This window comes from Lates calcarifer, unplaced genomic scaffold, assembly GCF_001640805.2.
Source record: "Lates calcarifer isolate ASB-BC8 unplaced genomic scaffold, TLL_Latcal_v3 _unitig_764_quiver_2545, whole genome shotgun sequence".
Lineage (NCBI taxonomy): Eukaryota > Metazoa > Chordata > Actinopteri > Centropomidae > Lates > Lates calcarifer.
Genome location: NW_026117977.1, coordinates 1 through 15075, shown reverse-complemented (window position 1 = coordinate 15075; position 15075 = coordinate 1). Strand labels below are relative to the sequence as shown.

General features: G+C 43.9%; 2 protein-coding genes across 3 annotated transcripts; one reads left to right on the top strand and one right to left on the bottom strand.

Annotated features, from left to right (window-relative positions):
- The first annotated feature begins 611 nt into the window (after positions 1–611).
- On the top strand, positions 612–1527 carry LOC108879905 (protein TANC1-like). The gene is made up of 2 exons (XM_018671350.2): positions 612–729; positions 1230–1527. Exons 1-2 carry the CDS (start codon positions 655–657, stop codon positions 1437–1439), a joined length of 285 nt encoding a protein of 94 aa, XP_018526866.1. The 5' UTR covers positions 612–654; the 3' UTR covers positions 1440–1527.
- Positions 1528–5669: 4142 nt separating this feature from the next.
- On the bottom strand, positions 5670–14461 carry LOC108879903 (WD repeat, SAM and U-box domain-containing protein 1). Of its 2 annotated transcripts, XM_018671349.2 has the most exons (6): positions 14321–14461; positions 13832–13938; positions 13246–13275; positions 10028–10204; positions 6790–6924; positions 5670–6662 (listed from the first exon to the last, which is right to left on the bottom strand). In XM_018671349.2, exons 2-6 carry the CDS (start codon positions 13905–13907, stop codon positions 6511–6513), a joined length of 570 nt encoding a protein of 189 aa, XP_018526865.2. In that variant the 5' UTR covers positions 13908–13938; positions 14321–14461; the 3' UTR covers positions 5670–6510. The 2 variants fall into 2 exon arrangements, with proteins under 2 accessions (XP_018526865.2, XP_050925234.1); XM_051069277.1 differs by lacking the exon at positions 14321–14461 and having other exon boundaries at positions 13832–14244.
- Positions 14462–15075: the final 614 nt, after the last annotated feature.

Below are 15075 nucleotides of genomic sequence, written 5' to 3'. Positions count from 1 at the left end.
TCTGTCTTGCTCAGTATCTCATGGTGCTAATAAGCTCAGACTCATTTTGTGGAATGCTGTGGAAAAACCCTGTTTTCCATTCCTGCTTTTTCACTCACTGTTCACTTGTGTGTACGTTCACTTCTACTTAGTATGTCAGTGCATGTGTGTGTGTCCTTCTCCCTCATGTGCTGCTTGGCTAATTTAAGAATGTGACTTATCACCTAAATGACATTCATAATGGTATCTGGGTCTGTGGCTTATCTGCAGTGCACTCTGCTAAGAAAAAAAAATTAGTAAAAGGCAAGACCATTATTTTTTTCATTTACTGCTGAAAACACAAGGCCATTTTATGTTGAGTGACACATAATTGTAAACTGTCACACTGCACGTTGTAATCCATTTTTCATTTCACTAGAAATGACTTCTCTTATTGCGCAGCCTATTTTCTCCTCACTCTCTCCTTCCTAACTCTTCTTTTAAACTGCTTTCAATAAACTAAGGCTACAGAACGTCGCCTTACGATCGATCAGGTACAATCTTTAGGTAACTTTACCTTGTACCAATTTCCAGAGAATACAGTGACCATCTGTCGGCACCATTAACAACGACTTAACCCATCTTCCTCGACTTCTCTCCTTCCCCTCTGCACCAACAGGGAACGCTGCTTGGGCCATGGCTACTTCCAAGCCTGATATTCTGATCATTCTTCTTCAGAAGCTGATGGAGGAGGGAAACGTGCTTTACAAGGTAGCGTGCAACTGGCAAAGACATGACTTCCTGAAAAGCACTTCACTCTACGTAGACGTTTCATTCCTGAGCTGCTCTGTTGTACTAAAAGATGGACAAATTGTGGAAGAATTGTGGAAAAAGCACTCTAACGGTGAAGTGGTTATACTTTTTTTCCTAGCTTGGTTAAATATAGAAAACTGATAAATGTGTGTGTTCCACACTGGTTACCAAAGGAGCCATTATCGATGCCTGACATTTAATAGATTGAGTTTTGTGGCAAAAAGGACAAACCTGTCAGGTGTGATGTAAGTGTGTGTGTGTGTGTTATCTGAGCTTGCTCATGTGTTGCATGTGTGATTGATGAGAAGGGAGAGCTCAAGCCAGAGACCAGCTATTGTGGGAGTATCTGGTGAATACACTGCCCCACCCACCCACACACACACACACACACACACACACTTTCCTTCTGGTTCCATCATTTTCCTCACTGCATGTTTTGCCCTCCACGTGTCCTCCAGAAAGGAAAGATGAAAGAGGCAGCCCAGAGGTACCAGTACGCCCTGAGGAAGTTTCCTAGAGAAGGCTTTGGTGATGACCTGAAGGCATTTAAAGACCTGAGGGTCTCCCTGTACCTCAATCTCTCCCGCTGTCGCAGAAAAACCAACGTAAGCCTCTCAAGAGACACCCTTTTTCCTCTTTCCATGACCAGTGCTGTATTTTTAGCATGATCGTTTAATGACTTTAAATAACTCATCTGATTATTTGTCAGCGTAACAAATATCATGGGGCATCATTAAACTGACATTTTGTGAAGAACAGGGTTTTTTTTTCTAGAGAGGTTCCCCAGTTGTTACAGACAAAAGATAAATGTGTGACTAGGACTCAAAAAGTGAGATGATTTGAGCATGTGTGGGCAGGGATGCTTGTTAAGTGCAGATGGTAACAAGGGGGAGGTGGGGAGAAAGCTGCAAATGCACCGGGCAGTGGATTCAATCTTCTCCCAATCTTCTTGTGAAACAGTTTCAGTTCCTACATGTGCCAACTCGCGTTACTCACTCAGTCACTTCGACTGAGCTGAGCAGATGTGCTTTTGTTTGTTAGGAATTTCCGGTTTATCCAGTTTTAACGGTGATGAATGAAGTGACTATTAGAACTAGACTGGGATAATAAGCAAACATAAGGAGAATGGTATTTTTGAAGCCATTGGTGTATTTGAATTGCTTTTCTGACTAATTGTTTCTGCAGAAACTGTTTGTTTATGAAAGTCTCAGTGTAGCAGGAGGAGTTTTGTAACGAACCAGCTGTTTAATGTGATAACATGCCGCGAGCTAGCAAGGTTGTCTGTTTTATGTTTGTACAGTAAAAACACCTTGGGAGCCTGCCAGGTATTTTAACACCTCACACAAGGAGTATAAAGTGTTGGAGCGATGTAGAAGTGGTTAAATTAAAGTATTAGTTAGTGTTTGAAATATTATGTGTATCTGTGTTACAAAGCAGATGTTACACTATTTGGACCTACATGCCTTTGATTGATAAAACCTGCCTTCAAAGCAAGGAAACACTGAATTAATTATAATTAATTAATAATAATTAATAATTAAGACATAGTTAACAAATGTTAATTTGTGCGAGTGAAACTAAGCCATGTGTCTGATTAACTTAAAGTCCCTCTGTCATTAAAAGTTATAGAAGGATCAAAATGTCAACTGTTTGACTGTTATTTATTTATTCTCCTCATTTTGAAGGATTGGGATGGCTGAGGAGTTTGCAACAAAAGCACTGGAGCTGAAACCCAAATCCTATGAGGCCTACTATGCCCGCGCAAGAGCTAAAGAAAGCAGCAGGTAAACTATTCAGCACAGCTCCAGAACAGCTTCTGTAGCTGTTATAGTTGATGGGTGAAAAATGTGCTCTGGATCTGGTAATGATGTCTTCCTCCATTATCTCTCCGGTCCACAGGCAGTTTACAGCAGCCCTGGCTGACCTGCACGAGGCAGCCAAGCTGTGCCCCAATAACCGAGAAATCCGTCGTTTGCTGGCTCGAGTCGAGGAGGAGTGTAAACAGATGCAGCGCAACGCAGACCAAAGGAGGCCTCGCTGGGGCTGCAGCTGCTTCCAGCCAAGCTTCAGGAGGCCACGAGTCTGACAGGAGCAAGACGAAGGACAGGAAGGCCTTCAGAGCGCAGCCTCGCCAGGAGTGTGGAAGGCCAAAGAGACATCCTGGAAGAGGAGGAGGAGGAGGAGGAGGAGGCAGCGGCGGTGGCGGCCCCGCAGGCACGACCGGACAGCTGAAGCCTGCTGGTCACAAAATAGTTACTCTTACAACAGAGTCTTACCCTCTGAGCCTGTCGGCAGCAGCATGGGGCATCAGAATCAGAGTCTGACCCCCAGCTCGCCCCCAGGCCCCGGCAGGCTCCCCCCTCACCGGTACCTCTCGGGAGCACCGGGAGGCGCTGGCCCAGCAGGGCCTGGTTCTGCAGCCCACCAAGCAGGCCCAGATAGTCAAGACCAACCAGCATATGAGCTCCATGCAGGCTGGGGGAGGGGCTGCGGGGGGGCGCTCAGGAGGGCCCAAATCTCAGTATGCTCCCTCTAGTCCTTTACCCAGCCGACACATGTCTGGCATGCTGAAGCCAGGACCAGGGATTGACATCAGCCCTCTGCCTTCCCCAGCTGATGAGCCTGTGTACGGGAATCGCATGGTGCTGGCAGCAGCCTCCACCTCTATGAACGAGAGCCTCCTCTCATCGCAGGCCTCCTATACAACCTGCAGCAGCAGCTCCAAGGGTGCTGGGCAAGACAGGCTGTCTGCCACTCTGCATCCTCTCTGGATGGCTTGGCCTCCTCTGGACCCGGACTCCAGGGCAACCACACTGACACAGGAAAAGAAGGGATGTGTGGTGGAGTAGGGTCGCAGGGAGGAGGAGGAAGCAGCAGCAGCATGCATGTGTCCAGCTCTACCAGCAGCCTGGCGTCCAGCAGCAGTCTATCAGACAGCGGCAAGCTGGGGCCCGATGTCCGCACCAAGACAAAGCACAGCCAACCGGCCAGCTCTGCGACAGAGTACAAACCCAGACCCTTCATGGGCATAACTGACAAGACGGCTCGCTTTCAGCAGCAGCAAATTCAACAGCAGCAGCACCACGGCTTGCAGAGCCACCAGAGCCTGCAGTCTGTCGGCCGCACCTGGCTGAACCACTCCACCCGACGGTCTGGTGTGTCACAACATGTCAGCGATGAGCCTGCAGCCCGTTGACTGTGAGCTGCCTTACGCCAAAACAGTGAGCACTTACCAGGAGCAGCACAAACCTCCACCACCTCAGGGTGCTATGGCAATGAGTAGCTTACAAAACGGCATGCACGCCAAGGAATTCACAGAGAAATTCTGCCAAGCTGCCAACTGTTACAAAGAGTCCAAGCCAGCACTGGCTATGCCACACACTTTCATGGACAGTAAGCCCAAGCAGCCTGGCTTAGCCCGAGATAATCCTGCCATTCACGTAGCTTCAATGAAACCAAAGCGATCATTTATAGAGTCGAATGTGTAGAGATGTTTGTTTCATCTCTCATACAGTCCACAACGCACACACACTATCAAAAATCTTAAGTGAGAAGGAGGTGTTTTTAATTTTTTTTTAACCAGGCCCAGACAGAATACAGTCTCACTTTTAAGCCTTGTAAGAAGTACAGTATGCAAGCTGTCTGTTTTCCTGTGTGAATACAGACTGTGGGCAGTGTACTGAATGCTCCAGATTTCTCTCCTCCCAACCTGTCGCTTGTGGCTGTCAGCTTGTTACATGACAAAATGTCCACCGTCACTCAGCCAAGCTGGAGACATTGCACTGAAGGAAGTATTTGGACATGTACTGTACAGTCCTCATCAAAACGAAACGGTGACAGTGAGCACTTTATATACAGTAAGGCCGCTTAAACAACATATTCAGTTTACAGTTTAATGTTATTACAGAACAGTTTCGAGTGAATGGAAATGAGGTTTGAACTGTGTTCGTTACGTCCATGGTGCTGAGAGAGAAGGAAGAGAAAGTCCTCAGTGAAGGTGTAAGAAAGTCTAAAGGACGGGCATTCCTGTGTTTTACGAAGGATGTTATAAGATCCTCATGTATATTATATAAATATGTGCTTTTCCTTCTTTTCAGTGAAGGTCTATGTTAAGTGTTTTGACAAGTTCAGACTTGTGTATTTGAGTTTTATGCACAATGTTGTTCAAATGGTGTTAAAGGTTCTAAAAAAAGCATTTGTTAAATATGTTTGTACATTATATAAATCACCATTAACATTGAAAAGCCTTCTGTATCTGCTTGTTGTTGCTGTCTAGTTTAATTTATTTACAGCGCCAAATGGCTTGGTTAATTGTAAAAGCAATATATTTTATATAGTTATTTTTGCACAGCTACTAAGACATTTTATGATTCTCAATAATGTTGAGTTTAAGTGCATGCTACAATTGCAGTTTATATTACAGAGTAAAAAAAAAAAATCTATAAAAACAGAAATGGTTTTGGGCACAATGCCATCACCTCTATTTTAGTATGTACATTAAATGCAATTGTTGCCTGTTTTCAGTATTGTGAGCTTTATTAGCTGTGGTCACATACTGTAATAGAACATTACTGGCCATATGCCATCATGGGAGAGAGAAATAAAAACCCTCTGAGAAAAGCAAAACTCAGGTCTCCAGCCATCCATTTTCTTTTGCTTACCTGAGGTCGGGTCGTGGTGGCAGCAGGCTAAGCAGGGTATTCCAGACGTCCCCAGAAACGCTTTCCAGCTCCTCCTCAGAGATGCCGAGGTGTTCCCAGGCCAGATGGGATATGTAATCCCTCCAGGTCTACTACCCCAGGGTCTCCCAGCTGGATGTACCCAGAGGGTGCCCTGGGGGCATCTTTATCAGATGCCCAGACTATCACAACTGGATCAGAGAATCGCCACCCTTAACATGGTGGAAGGGTTTGTGCATCCCGATGATCCAGGGAGCTGGGAGTTGTCTGAGGCAATACCCCCAGTAGTGTCTGCCAAGGTAGACTGATCCCAGGGGAGGGACCAAACCAAGAGCAATTCACAGACTCTGATGACAAGGCACCTCGCCCAGAACAGGGGAAACTACCATCCCACTAAGAGCCAGACCTGGGAGGGGAGTTCACTGGCGAGCATCTGGTGGTTGGGTCTATAGCCATGGGGCCCAGTCGGGCTCAGCCCAAAGAAATAGCACAGAGCCGTCCCCTGTGGGCCCTCCACCTGCAGGGATGGGCATCGGGGTCAGGTGCTGACACCTAGCATCACAGTCTATTTTTTGTGTGTGTGTGTGTGTGTGTGTGTTTTTGAAAAACCTGGTGACTTTTATTCTAAGACACAATACTACTTAAATTAAGAGGACATTTAATTGTCGTCAAAAGCAATTTGGTCACTGGTAAAAAGCCTACAGTGCACACAACTTTACAGTATTTAAAGCCGAATTATGCAAGCTGTTTGATTTGGACAGTGGTTCTTATTATGAATCACACTTTTTAATTTGAAGAGGAAGAATGTGTTATTGCTGTATTCAAAAGTGTCACTGACACACAGTATAATGCCTTCACAATTGGCAGGCATATTTAGGCATTTTGCTAAATAGGACTAGGTTTTACTGGGTAAATTTTCCTTGATTTACTTGTACAGTAATTAATCAGTGATCAGTAATCAGTGGTAATGAAAGCACTTGTTATCTAATGAACATTTACTGTTAAATTATGTAGTATCTGTTTGGTGGATTCTGACAAAGAAGCTAAAATGAGCTATTGTCTACTGGCTTGACTTCCATCGTGTTATTGCCATCTTCAGAGATCTGTTGGGGGTGAGGAGTGTGGTCTGTAGGGGCAGATTTGTCATGGGGCTGGTCTTGTTCTTGCCTCTGATCCAGCTCTCAATGGACTCTCGCTCATAGGAATATCCGTCTGTGGAGTAAACAGATATTTTGACACCTTCAATACACCAATAATGTATGAATAAAAAAAAAAGAAAAAGAAAAAAAAACAGATCTCAACAGGAGGAACTGGACATGAGCCTTTTTTTTTGTCTAACCTGCAGCAATGACTGGATCCTTCATCAGCTCTCTGGTGATTGGACACAGAAACTCATCAGGGGCCTCTGAGCCGCTCTGCTCTGACTTCAAGGCCTCGATTTTCCTCAGGAGACGACTGCGGAGGCCCACAGACTCTGAGAAACCAAAACAATGTATTCTGTTCAACGTGGTTGCTGAATTACATCGCATGCAGAGCCATTGCTTGTAACACTTAACATTTAGTGAAGCAAATGTTGTTTGTATCCAACATTTGACCAGTAATTCATCATCAGAGACTTGGTGTTCCGCATAAACTGGTTCAATGTGCTGCGTTAATGTTATCCCACTGGGGAGCGTGTCTGCAGTGTTTCTCTGTGAAACAGACTTGACAGACTGACTCTGTCCTCTCCAGTGTCTCAGATAAAACAGGCAGGAATAAAAATGAACCTCTGCTCTGCTCAGCCTGTGCTGAGACACAAAGAGCCAGACACTCTCACTCTATGATGATGGCTTCACAACACAAGCAAAGTGTCTCCCCTGAGGAGTTTATGTGGCTTGTAGTTCAAAGTTAACATCTCTCATTATTCTACTCGAGAATAAAACTCCAAAGGGTCCAAACAGGGAAAATCATTGCACACAGCCACATGTCTTTGCCCACTGACAGCACGCTTTGTATCTGTTGTCAGCTGCAAATTTAACCACCAGCTGCTACTGGAGGGACGACCTTTATGGCCGCACAAGTGGCGGTGTGTGTGTATGACGCCTGCGCGTAAATGGCACTGCCACTATACAGTGATACAGTGTATCCGCAAGTCCTGAAGACCTACATGGACTCCGGGGCTTGGATCGTATTGACTTTGGTGATTCTTTGATTTTCTCTTCTTGTACTGCAACCATGAGGTTGACATTTGTGGCTGGGAGTGAAATGTCCTGAGGAACATGACAAAGAGCCCAAGGTGTTGACCTGGCCTCCAAATTCCCCAGATCCTAATCTGATCCAGGATCTGTGGCACCTGCCCAATATTGTGTAGGTCCCCCTTGTGCCACCAAAACAGCTCAAACAGCTCTGTCCCTTCAGCGCACGGATGATGTCATGAAGACCAAAACTGATGATTTTTTTGGAACTTGTGATACGCTATGGGTTAAAGTTGCCTCTGACGACTGTGGAATCTAATTTCTGGCCAAATTTTGTGTTGCTCTGTTTGTGAATGATTCTATCTGTGTAGTTTGAATTTAATCAATCAACAACATGTAGCATATGTACTCAAGTCCCCCCTCCTATATGTCAGGATGTCTAGGGGCACCGTGTTGTGAGGAAAATTTTTATCCATTAGAGCACAGTCAGCCTCAAACAAACTGACTCACAGATGCACTCATTCATACAGCAGGAAGCGGAGATGGAGGGAGGACAGCACTCAAGTACACTCTGGCTCCTTGTCACCGTGAACTCTGTCTTGAAAATGCTGCACTTGTGTTTTAAAATAAAACAGGCAGATGCAGCAGGGGAGGCCTGCTGTCGCAATCGCAAATAGTTTCGATCCTACAGGAAAAAAGACAGTGCTCAATCAAAATGTCTTCTCTTGATGGAACATGTTGAACCCATTAAGTCTTCTAATTCATCCAAGAAACGACTCATGGATGGAAAAAAAACTGCACTTAACGGCTCTATAGGGTTTAACATTTCCATAAGTTCGCACATTTTTCATGGTAGCGCAAGCCATTAGCGCTATACTGCCCACTTTACATTTAGATTGATAATTTGATGAGATGCTGTGGCTGTATCTGCAGAGATATACTGAATTATATCAGAGAGGAACTCCCCCCCCCCCCCTCCCCTTACTCAAAGATTCATGAATATTTCATCAAGTAAAGTGCGCTGGAATCTAATTTGCTACGTGTGTGTGTGTGTTGTATGTGTGATCAAGTGTGTGTCTATGCACGCGTACACACAAGCCGCATGCAAGGAAAATGATAGTTGTTGGTTGCACAGCACAAAAGGACAGGAAATGTGGCAATCTGCTGTTTTCCTCTGTCCTCATTCTGTGGTAATGAGAGAGCATACTAAACACACGGGGAAGGGATGCTTTACCCAGAGATGCTTAGCATAACCGAGCGATACACAGGGAAAGTTGACTTTACTGGCTTTACATGGCTGTCCAATTAAAACAAACAATAACAGTAGCCATGAGGGGCGTTTTCACCGTGATTGAGCGTGTGAGTGTGATGGAGCTAGTTACATAATTACAGTCAGCACAAAGTACCCGTAATCAGACTAAAGGCAGCTTTTCTGGGCATTATGGCATTCACGCAGCAACACGAACTGTTAGATGCACTCCCTTCAAACCTGTGTATAAATAAAACTTCAAGACAGCAGCAATTAGCTGAATCTATCAGTGAAATACTAAGCAGAACGCACTCTTAACTCTACCAAGGACACTAAATACAATTCTTTAAATGTGTTAATGATAAAGCGACCGCCATACAGTAAACAGCCACAGCCGTGCATCAAGGTTAGTCTTAGCATAAAGACTGAAAACAGGTGGAAACCGTTAAACTGGGTGTATGTGACCATAACAGTATCCACCTACAAGCACTTCTAGAGCTCACTAATTTACACATAACTCATTTGTTTTTTGTTAATTGTAAAAGAGCAACGGTCTTTATGCTACTAATCTAATCAACATTGTATAAACCTAACTCTGCATGAAAGCTGAATGTTGTTTTCCCAGAAATGTCAAACAATTCTTTAAAACATAACTGCCTTGGTGGAGGTAATGATGTTGCACACAGGGTGCTACTATAGTGTTGCTGCTTATACACTGGTGACTACAGTGTGTAGTCAATATTTTTTGTTTTCTGGCTACAGTTTGTACTGTGACTTTCCACGCTGAGACCTTGGATGACCCAGCATGGACTAATCTTATTTTGAGAGGGATTATCATTGTTTGTGACGTAAAGGTCATCCTGTGGGGTACTGTCCTCACAACGTGATTTGTGATTGTATAAACAGACAGAGATGCTGCAGCTTCACATCCCTAAATCAGATCACTATTTAGGGAGGAGCTGCGGTCGGGGAAAAAAATAAATCAGAGCATCGATAAAAGCTGCTTATATCACAGCATCGAATTTGGGCTTGTCATGTTTTAGGATCAAATGGTAAATCCCCACAAAAACATTGAATCCCAGGGTGCCTGCATGTGTGTGTGTTTGTTTGCACTGTACTCTAATGTACGTGACTGTTTTATATTGCATCCTCACCAATTCCCAGCTCTGCGGCTGTTTCCTTGTTCAGCTGGCTGAGCTCTGGTCCATCGATGTTGTTGGCTTTAAAGTTGCAGACGAGCTCCTCCAGTCCTTCCTCACACAGCCAAGTCTGCACATCCTCCTCCGACCAATCAGCAACCAGCAGCCTGGAGTGACCCGGCAGCTTCCTTCCTTCAAAACATACAACAGGAAGGGAGGAAGTGCTCCGCTATTATACCCCGGTCTCCTGCAGCAAAACTTATCTGATGCAAACAAACAATTTCCTTCACACTCCATAGAAAAGGGCACACTCCCTCTGTGCCGGTATGGGAGTGACAATTAACTTTCAAACGCAGGCGCACATACGCGTGCACATCCCTGACCTCGAATACAGGCGTCTGATCGCAAAAAGGAAAAAGAAAATGAAACCTGGGGTTGTGTTATTTCAGGCTAAGCCAGCATGCTGCTCATCAACCTTCACATGACACCGTGCGGGTGAGCTGCCATCATTGACCAGACAGGGCTGAGACAATCTGGCCTGTTGCGAGCCGGCACCTCACAGCAGCACCCTTATTGTTCCCATTGCCCATAATTAGCCGTGCGAAGAATAACACTGAGGACTGGGATGTGTAGCTCATTACCACGGCAACCACATGATGGGGTTTTGCCCTCACCTCTTGCTACCTCCGCTGGCTTAAATAATTCACAATCAGTGCCTATTTTTTTCCACAAAAGATTCTGTCTTGAACAGCAAAATGCAACATGATGACCCCCTAAGATCATGCCTCTACTTGAGAATGATGAGAAGAAAAGAAAATTTGAAACTCTGCTTGGTCTATGATTCATTTCACTGTGTAGGATTGCTGATTGTCACAACTTCCTCTAGAAATAAGGACTTGCTCTTGGATACTGCATGCTAAACCTTGAACCGATACTACACATTCCATTCACTGTTGATATTTCAGATACATGTGAACAAGACTACAATATCTACCAGTTCTGTGAGGCTGCACTTGGCCACTAGGACATGTCATCACCAAAATCATTAGGACATCAAATATCAGAACCATGAATTTCTGTACCAGTTTGAGGCAATAAATCCACTATCTGTTGAGATATTTCATTCTGGACCAAAGTGGTGGACTGACTGGCTGACCGGCACAAAATATCCACTTATTGGGTCTGCACGAGAGTGAGCAGAGTAACACCACCTCCTCTCCACAGCCCTGCCTCATAGAGTGTGGAGTCTCCCAGTCTAGGAGGCTGAGTCATGGAAACACTGTGCCAAAAGCATGAAAAACCTCAGAGCTTCACTGCAGACTAGGACAGCTCAGACTGCAGTGTTTAATTATTTGGACAGATGCACATACAAGGCTTTCTGCATCATCTCCATTCTTCACAGCTTGAAGGAAAAGGCTGGTGATAGTCTATTTTTCTTAGTGTCAACAAATCCCACAAAAAGACTGAAACCAACAAGAGATTTACTCTACCAATAAGCATCGCCTGTGTAGCCAAAGACTGATATAGCTGATTTCTTTGTGCTATACTGTCCCCACAATCAAAACAAGACATGGAGAAGCGGCATTCTTATGTGCCACATATCTGGAGGTTGGCTGCATCTCTCAGTTCATTTAAAACTGAGGCTTAAAGACGCATTTCTTTTCCACTGCATTTTAATTGAGGTCCTGTCTGCGAAGACAAGTTTTTACCTTTAGTCTTGCTGAAGCTGGATGGAGTTGATGCTGAAACAATTCTGTACACTAATAAGAATGATAAAAGGCTAAGCTGTCTTAACAGGTGCAACAAAACTAGGGAGCTGATGGTGTGTCCCAAAATCTGTGCTACATGTTAATTCCATGCTGTGTGTTAGTGTTAGTATGTGGTGTCTTCACACTGGAAAAGTGACAAAATGAAATCAATTCAAACCAGACAGAGAGCATACTAAATATGTTACAGCTGTTTTTGACTGTACCGTTGATGGATACTATTCTCCCACAATGCAGTGCACAAAAGAAAAGGGAGGAGCTGCCCACAGCTGGCAAAAATTAAATTGTGAATAATGGTGAAGCCGCTAATAAGTAATCAGTCTTCAGGAAGATATTTTGTTTTCTATTTGTGAAGTTTAACTTGCAGTGAAATTAGTTAAGTCACCATTTACCTTCTGATATTGCCTGTCTTGTCTACAGTCATTTTTTTGTATACTGACTGCTAGAACACTATACTGTAATGACTAGAATAGTACATGCTGTGTAGAATTAGTATGCATTCTGGATGTGGGACACAGCAGTGGCCACACCTTAATGTCTGTGGCTATTGGCTCTGTGTAGCTGCACGTTTTCACATTAATGCTTTCTGCTAAATGCTAATATCAGCTAATGTTTAGCAGATACGTGTATGTTCACCATCTTAGTTAACTATGTTAGCATGCTAACTGCCATTTGCTAACACAAACTACAACTGAGGCTGATGGAAAAGTCATTAGTTACAATTTAGCCATAACCCAAAGTAGTTTTCTTCTAACTCCTGAGGGGGGCAAGGGTGTCTGTACCAAATGTCATAGCAAACTATCCCACAGCTGCTGAGATATTACAGTCTGGACCAGAGCAGTGGACTGACAAATACCTGTAGCGTCACAGTGCTAGCATAGCTGAAACTGACAGCGTCTGTCTTGGGAGATTACACGGCCTCTTTGGAAATTAAACTTTATATTGTGACCGCCCCCCCAAAAAATACAACAGTAAGAAATGGACTCGGGCAAGTATTGAGTGCCAGTCCAAACACATTGTTGGTTTTGGTCTTGGTCATGGGATTCGCTGACATTAAGAAAATATTGAATAATGCCAAAGTCTGACAACTGCCATTTCGTTTTAGTTTTTTGGGATTCCCAGTTGCTTCACCAAAGCAGCGGCTGTTTTTTGGGTTCAGACAACACAATATACAGTATACCAACATGACCACTGCAAAACCACAAGAAAAACTAAGCATCACATGAAAAAAAAGACAAGACAGTGTGAAACAACCAAAGCTCAAAGGAAAAGATGTTTTTAGTGGATCAAGACATTAAGTTATCCAAACACCTGTACTAACACTCTGGCATTTCAGGCATTCTCACACACCACACACACACACACACACACACAGAATAAATTAAAATAAAAGAGGACTTTTTTTCTCCAAAAAGTATTGTGAATAACTATAAAGAATTTTAAGGGCAGAGTGATGCATTTATTTACCTTGGCACAATGTCTGCCTCGATTCAGGCGCTGCGGGAAAACATAAAAGAGAATAAGTTTAATATGTGATAAAAAAGAAAGAAGATTTAAGAAAAGGCAAGAGAAAGACAGGCATTAAAAAAAAGGCAGATCTTCATTGAGATGGAATTTGCTTTGTCAACACCAGCCTGACTAACAGCAGATGTGGGAGCTTCCCTGATGAAGCTTCAAGGCCTCCAGATGTCTTGACAATTGCACCTTTTTGTTTAGTATTCCAAATATTTTCTTTCATGTTGGATTGGAACTTTTTTTTTTTTTTAAGAGGATTCACCTCTATAACAACAGTTCTCTGCGGCTCAGTGGTAGTTTGCCCTGCTGCACCAATAAACATCAATCACAATTCCTCTGGCAGACACGGCAGCCAGACAGCAATACATGTGTAATAGGAGCTTCTCTTGCTGGATATCCCCCAAAACACTCTTTTGGGAAGCTCTGGCGCTCCAAATGGCTTCTGGGCTTTGAATCACTGCTAACAGTCTGTTTTAAAAAGAGGAGTGATTGTGCATGTATAGGTGCCAACTTAAACAATTGTCTGTTAAGTATTTACCAGTTCTGCTGTCTCCATCTCCTATCCTCCACACGTTCACCGTTCTGTCCATGGAGCCGGTTGCAATCCACGGCATGCTGGGAGACAGGGCTACAGTGGTAACATACCTGCAGAGAGGACAAAGAGCGGCAGAAATGTGAAGGGTGTGTATGACAGAGTGAAACTGGCACGGGAAGATATTGGCTTTAAAAGTCAGGTTTCATCCACCCTTAAAGAAAAAAAAAAAATCAAGTCTTAGATGGTACAGTATCTTAAATCCTTTCAAGCACTTCAAAGTGCCCTGCTGGAGCCTACCTGTGGTGCCACTTCAATGACTGACTGGAAAGCAGTTCTGAAGAATATACTATTGCATCACTGCACTTGGTGCTTCTCAGAAAAACTAATCAAGCAAAAATCACACGTTTTGATCTGAACACTGGGACTCCTGCTCTGCTGTTTTGTCTGAATGGCTGCAAAGATTGCACACTGGCGGGAGGTCGGGCCATTTACCTGTTGTGCTCTTTCAAAGTGTGGAGCAGGGTTCCCAAGTTCTGTAAACAAAGTACAAACAAACATGGACAAAACGGAAATGTTTGGCATGTCTGTGTTTACAGCATCTGAGCTTTATTGTTTAGAAATCTCATCTTCCACAGCTAACTGAAGCAGGGAAGCTAAACAAAAAGCCTGTATTTTGTGAGTGTTTATTGTGCTTCACTTACCGGCGTCATATATTGCAACACTTTTATCCACTGAGCTGTTGAATAATTACAGAGTAAACAAAGTCAACTTCATTTGCAGAATCATATGTGGACATTTGCATTATGGAATAATAAGCAATGGGGGAAAAAAAGGAATTCTTGTCAAACAAAAAACACACATTTTTTCAAATGTTTCTATCTAAGTGCCACAAACAGAGCACAGATTAACCTTCAGTATGTTTGAGTTAAAGCCAGAAGTGGCAGAAGGACCTAAACAGAAGCTATGCACAACAAAATACACTCCTCCTGTGGCTGACTGAGGGAACAGCAGGGCCAGTGCTCAGCAGTGGCATCTGCTGCTTATAGCTCAGAAAAAAGGAATATTTTTAAACATGGAGGATTTATTAATTTAAACTTTCTTTGTTCCAAATGAGCAAATTTTTCATAGTGATTCATGTGTTTGTGATGAGTGTCGTCTTACCCGAGACAACCAAGTCTCCGTCAGAGGAGAAGGCGCAAGACAGAACTGGAGCCGAATGGCTGGTGAGGGTGTGAAGGAGCTTCATG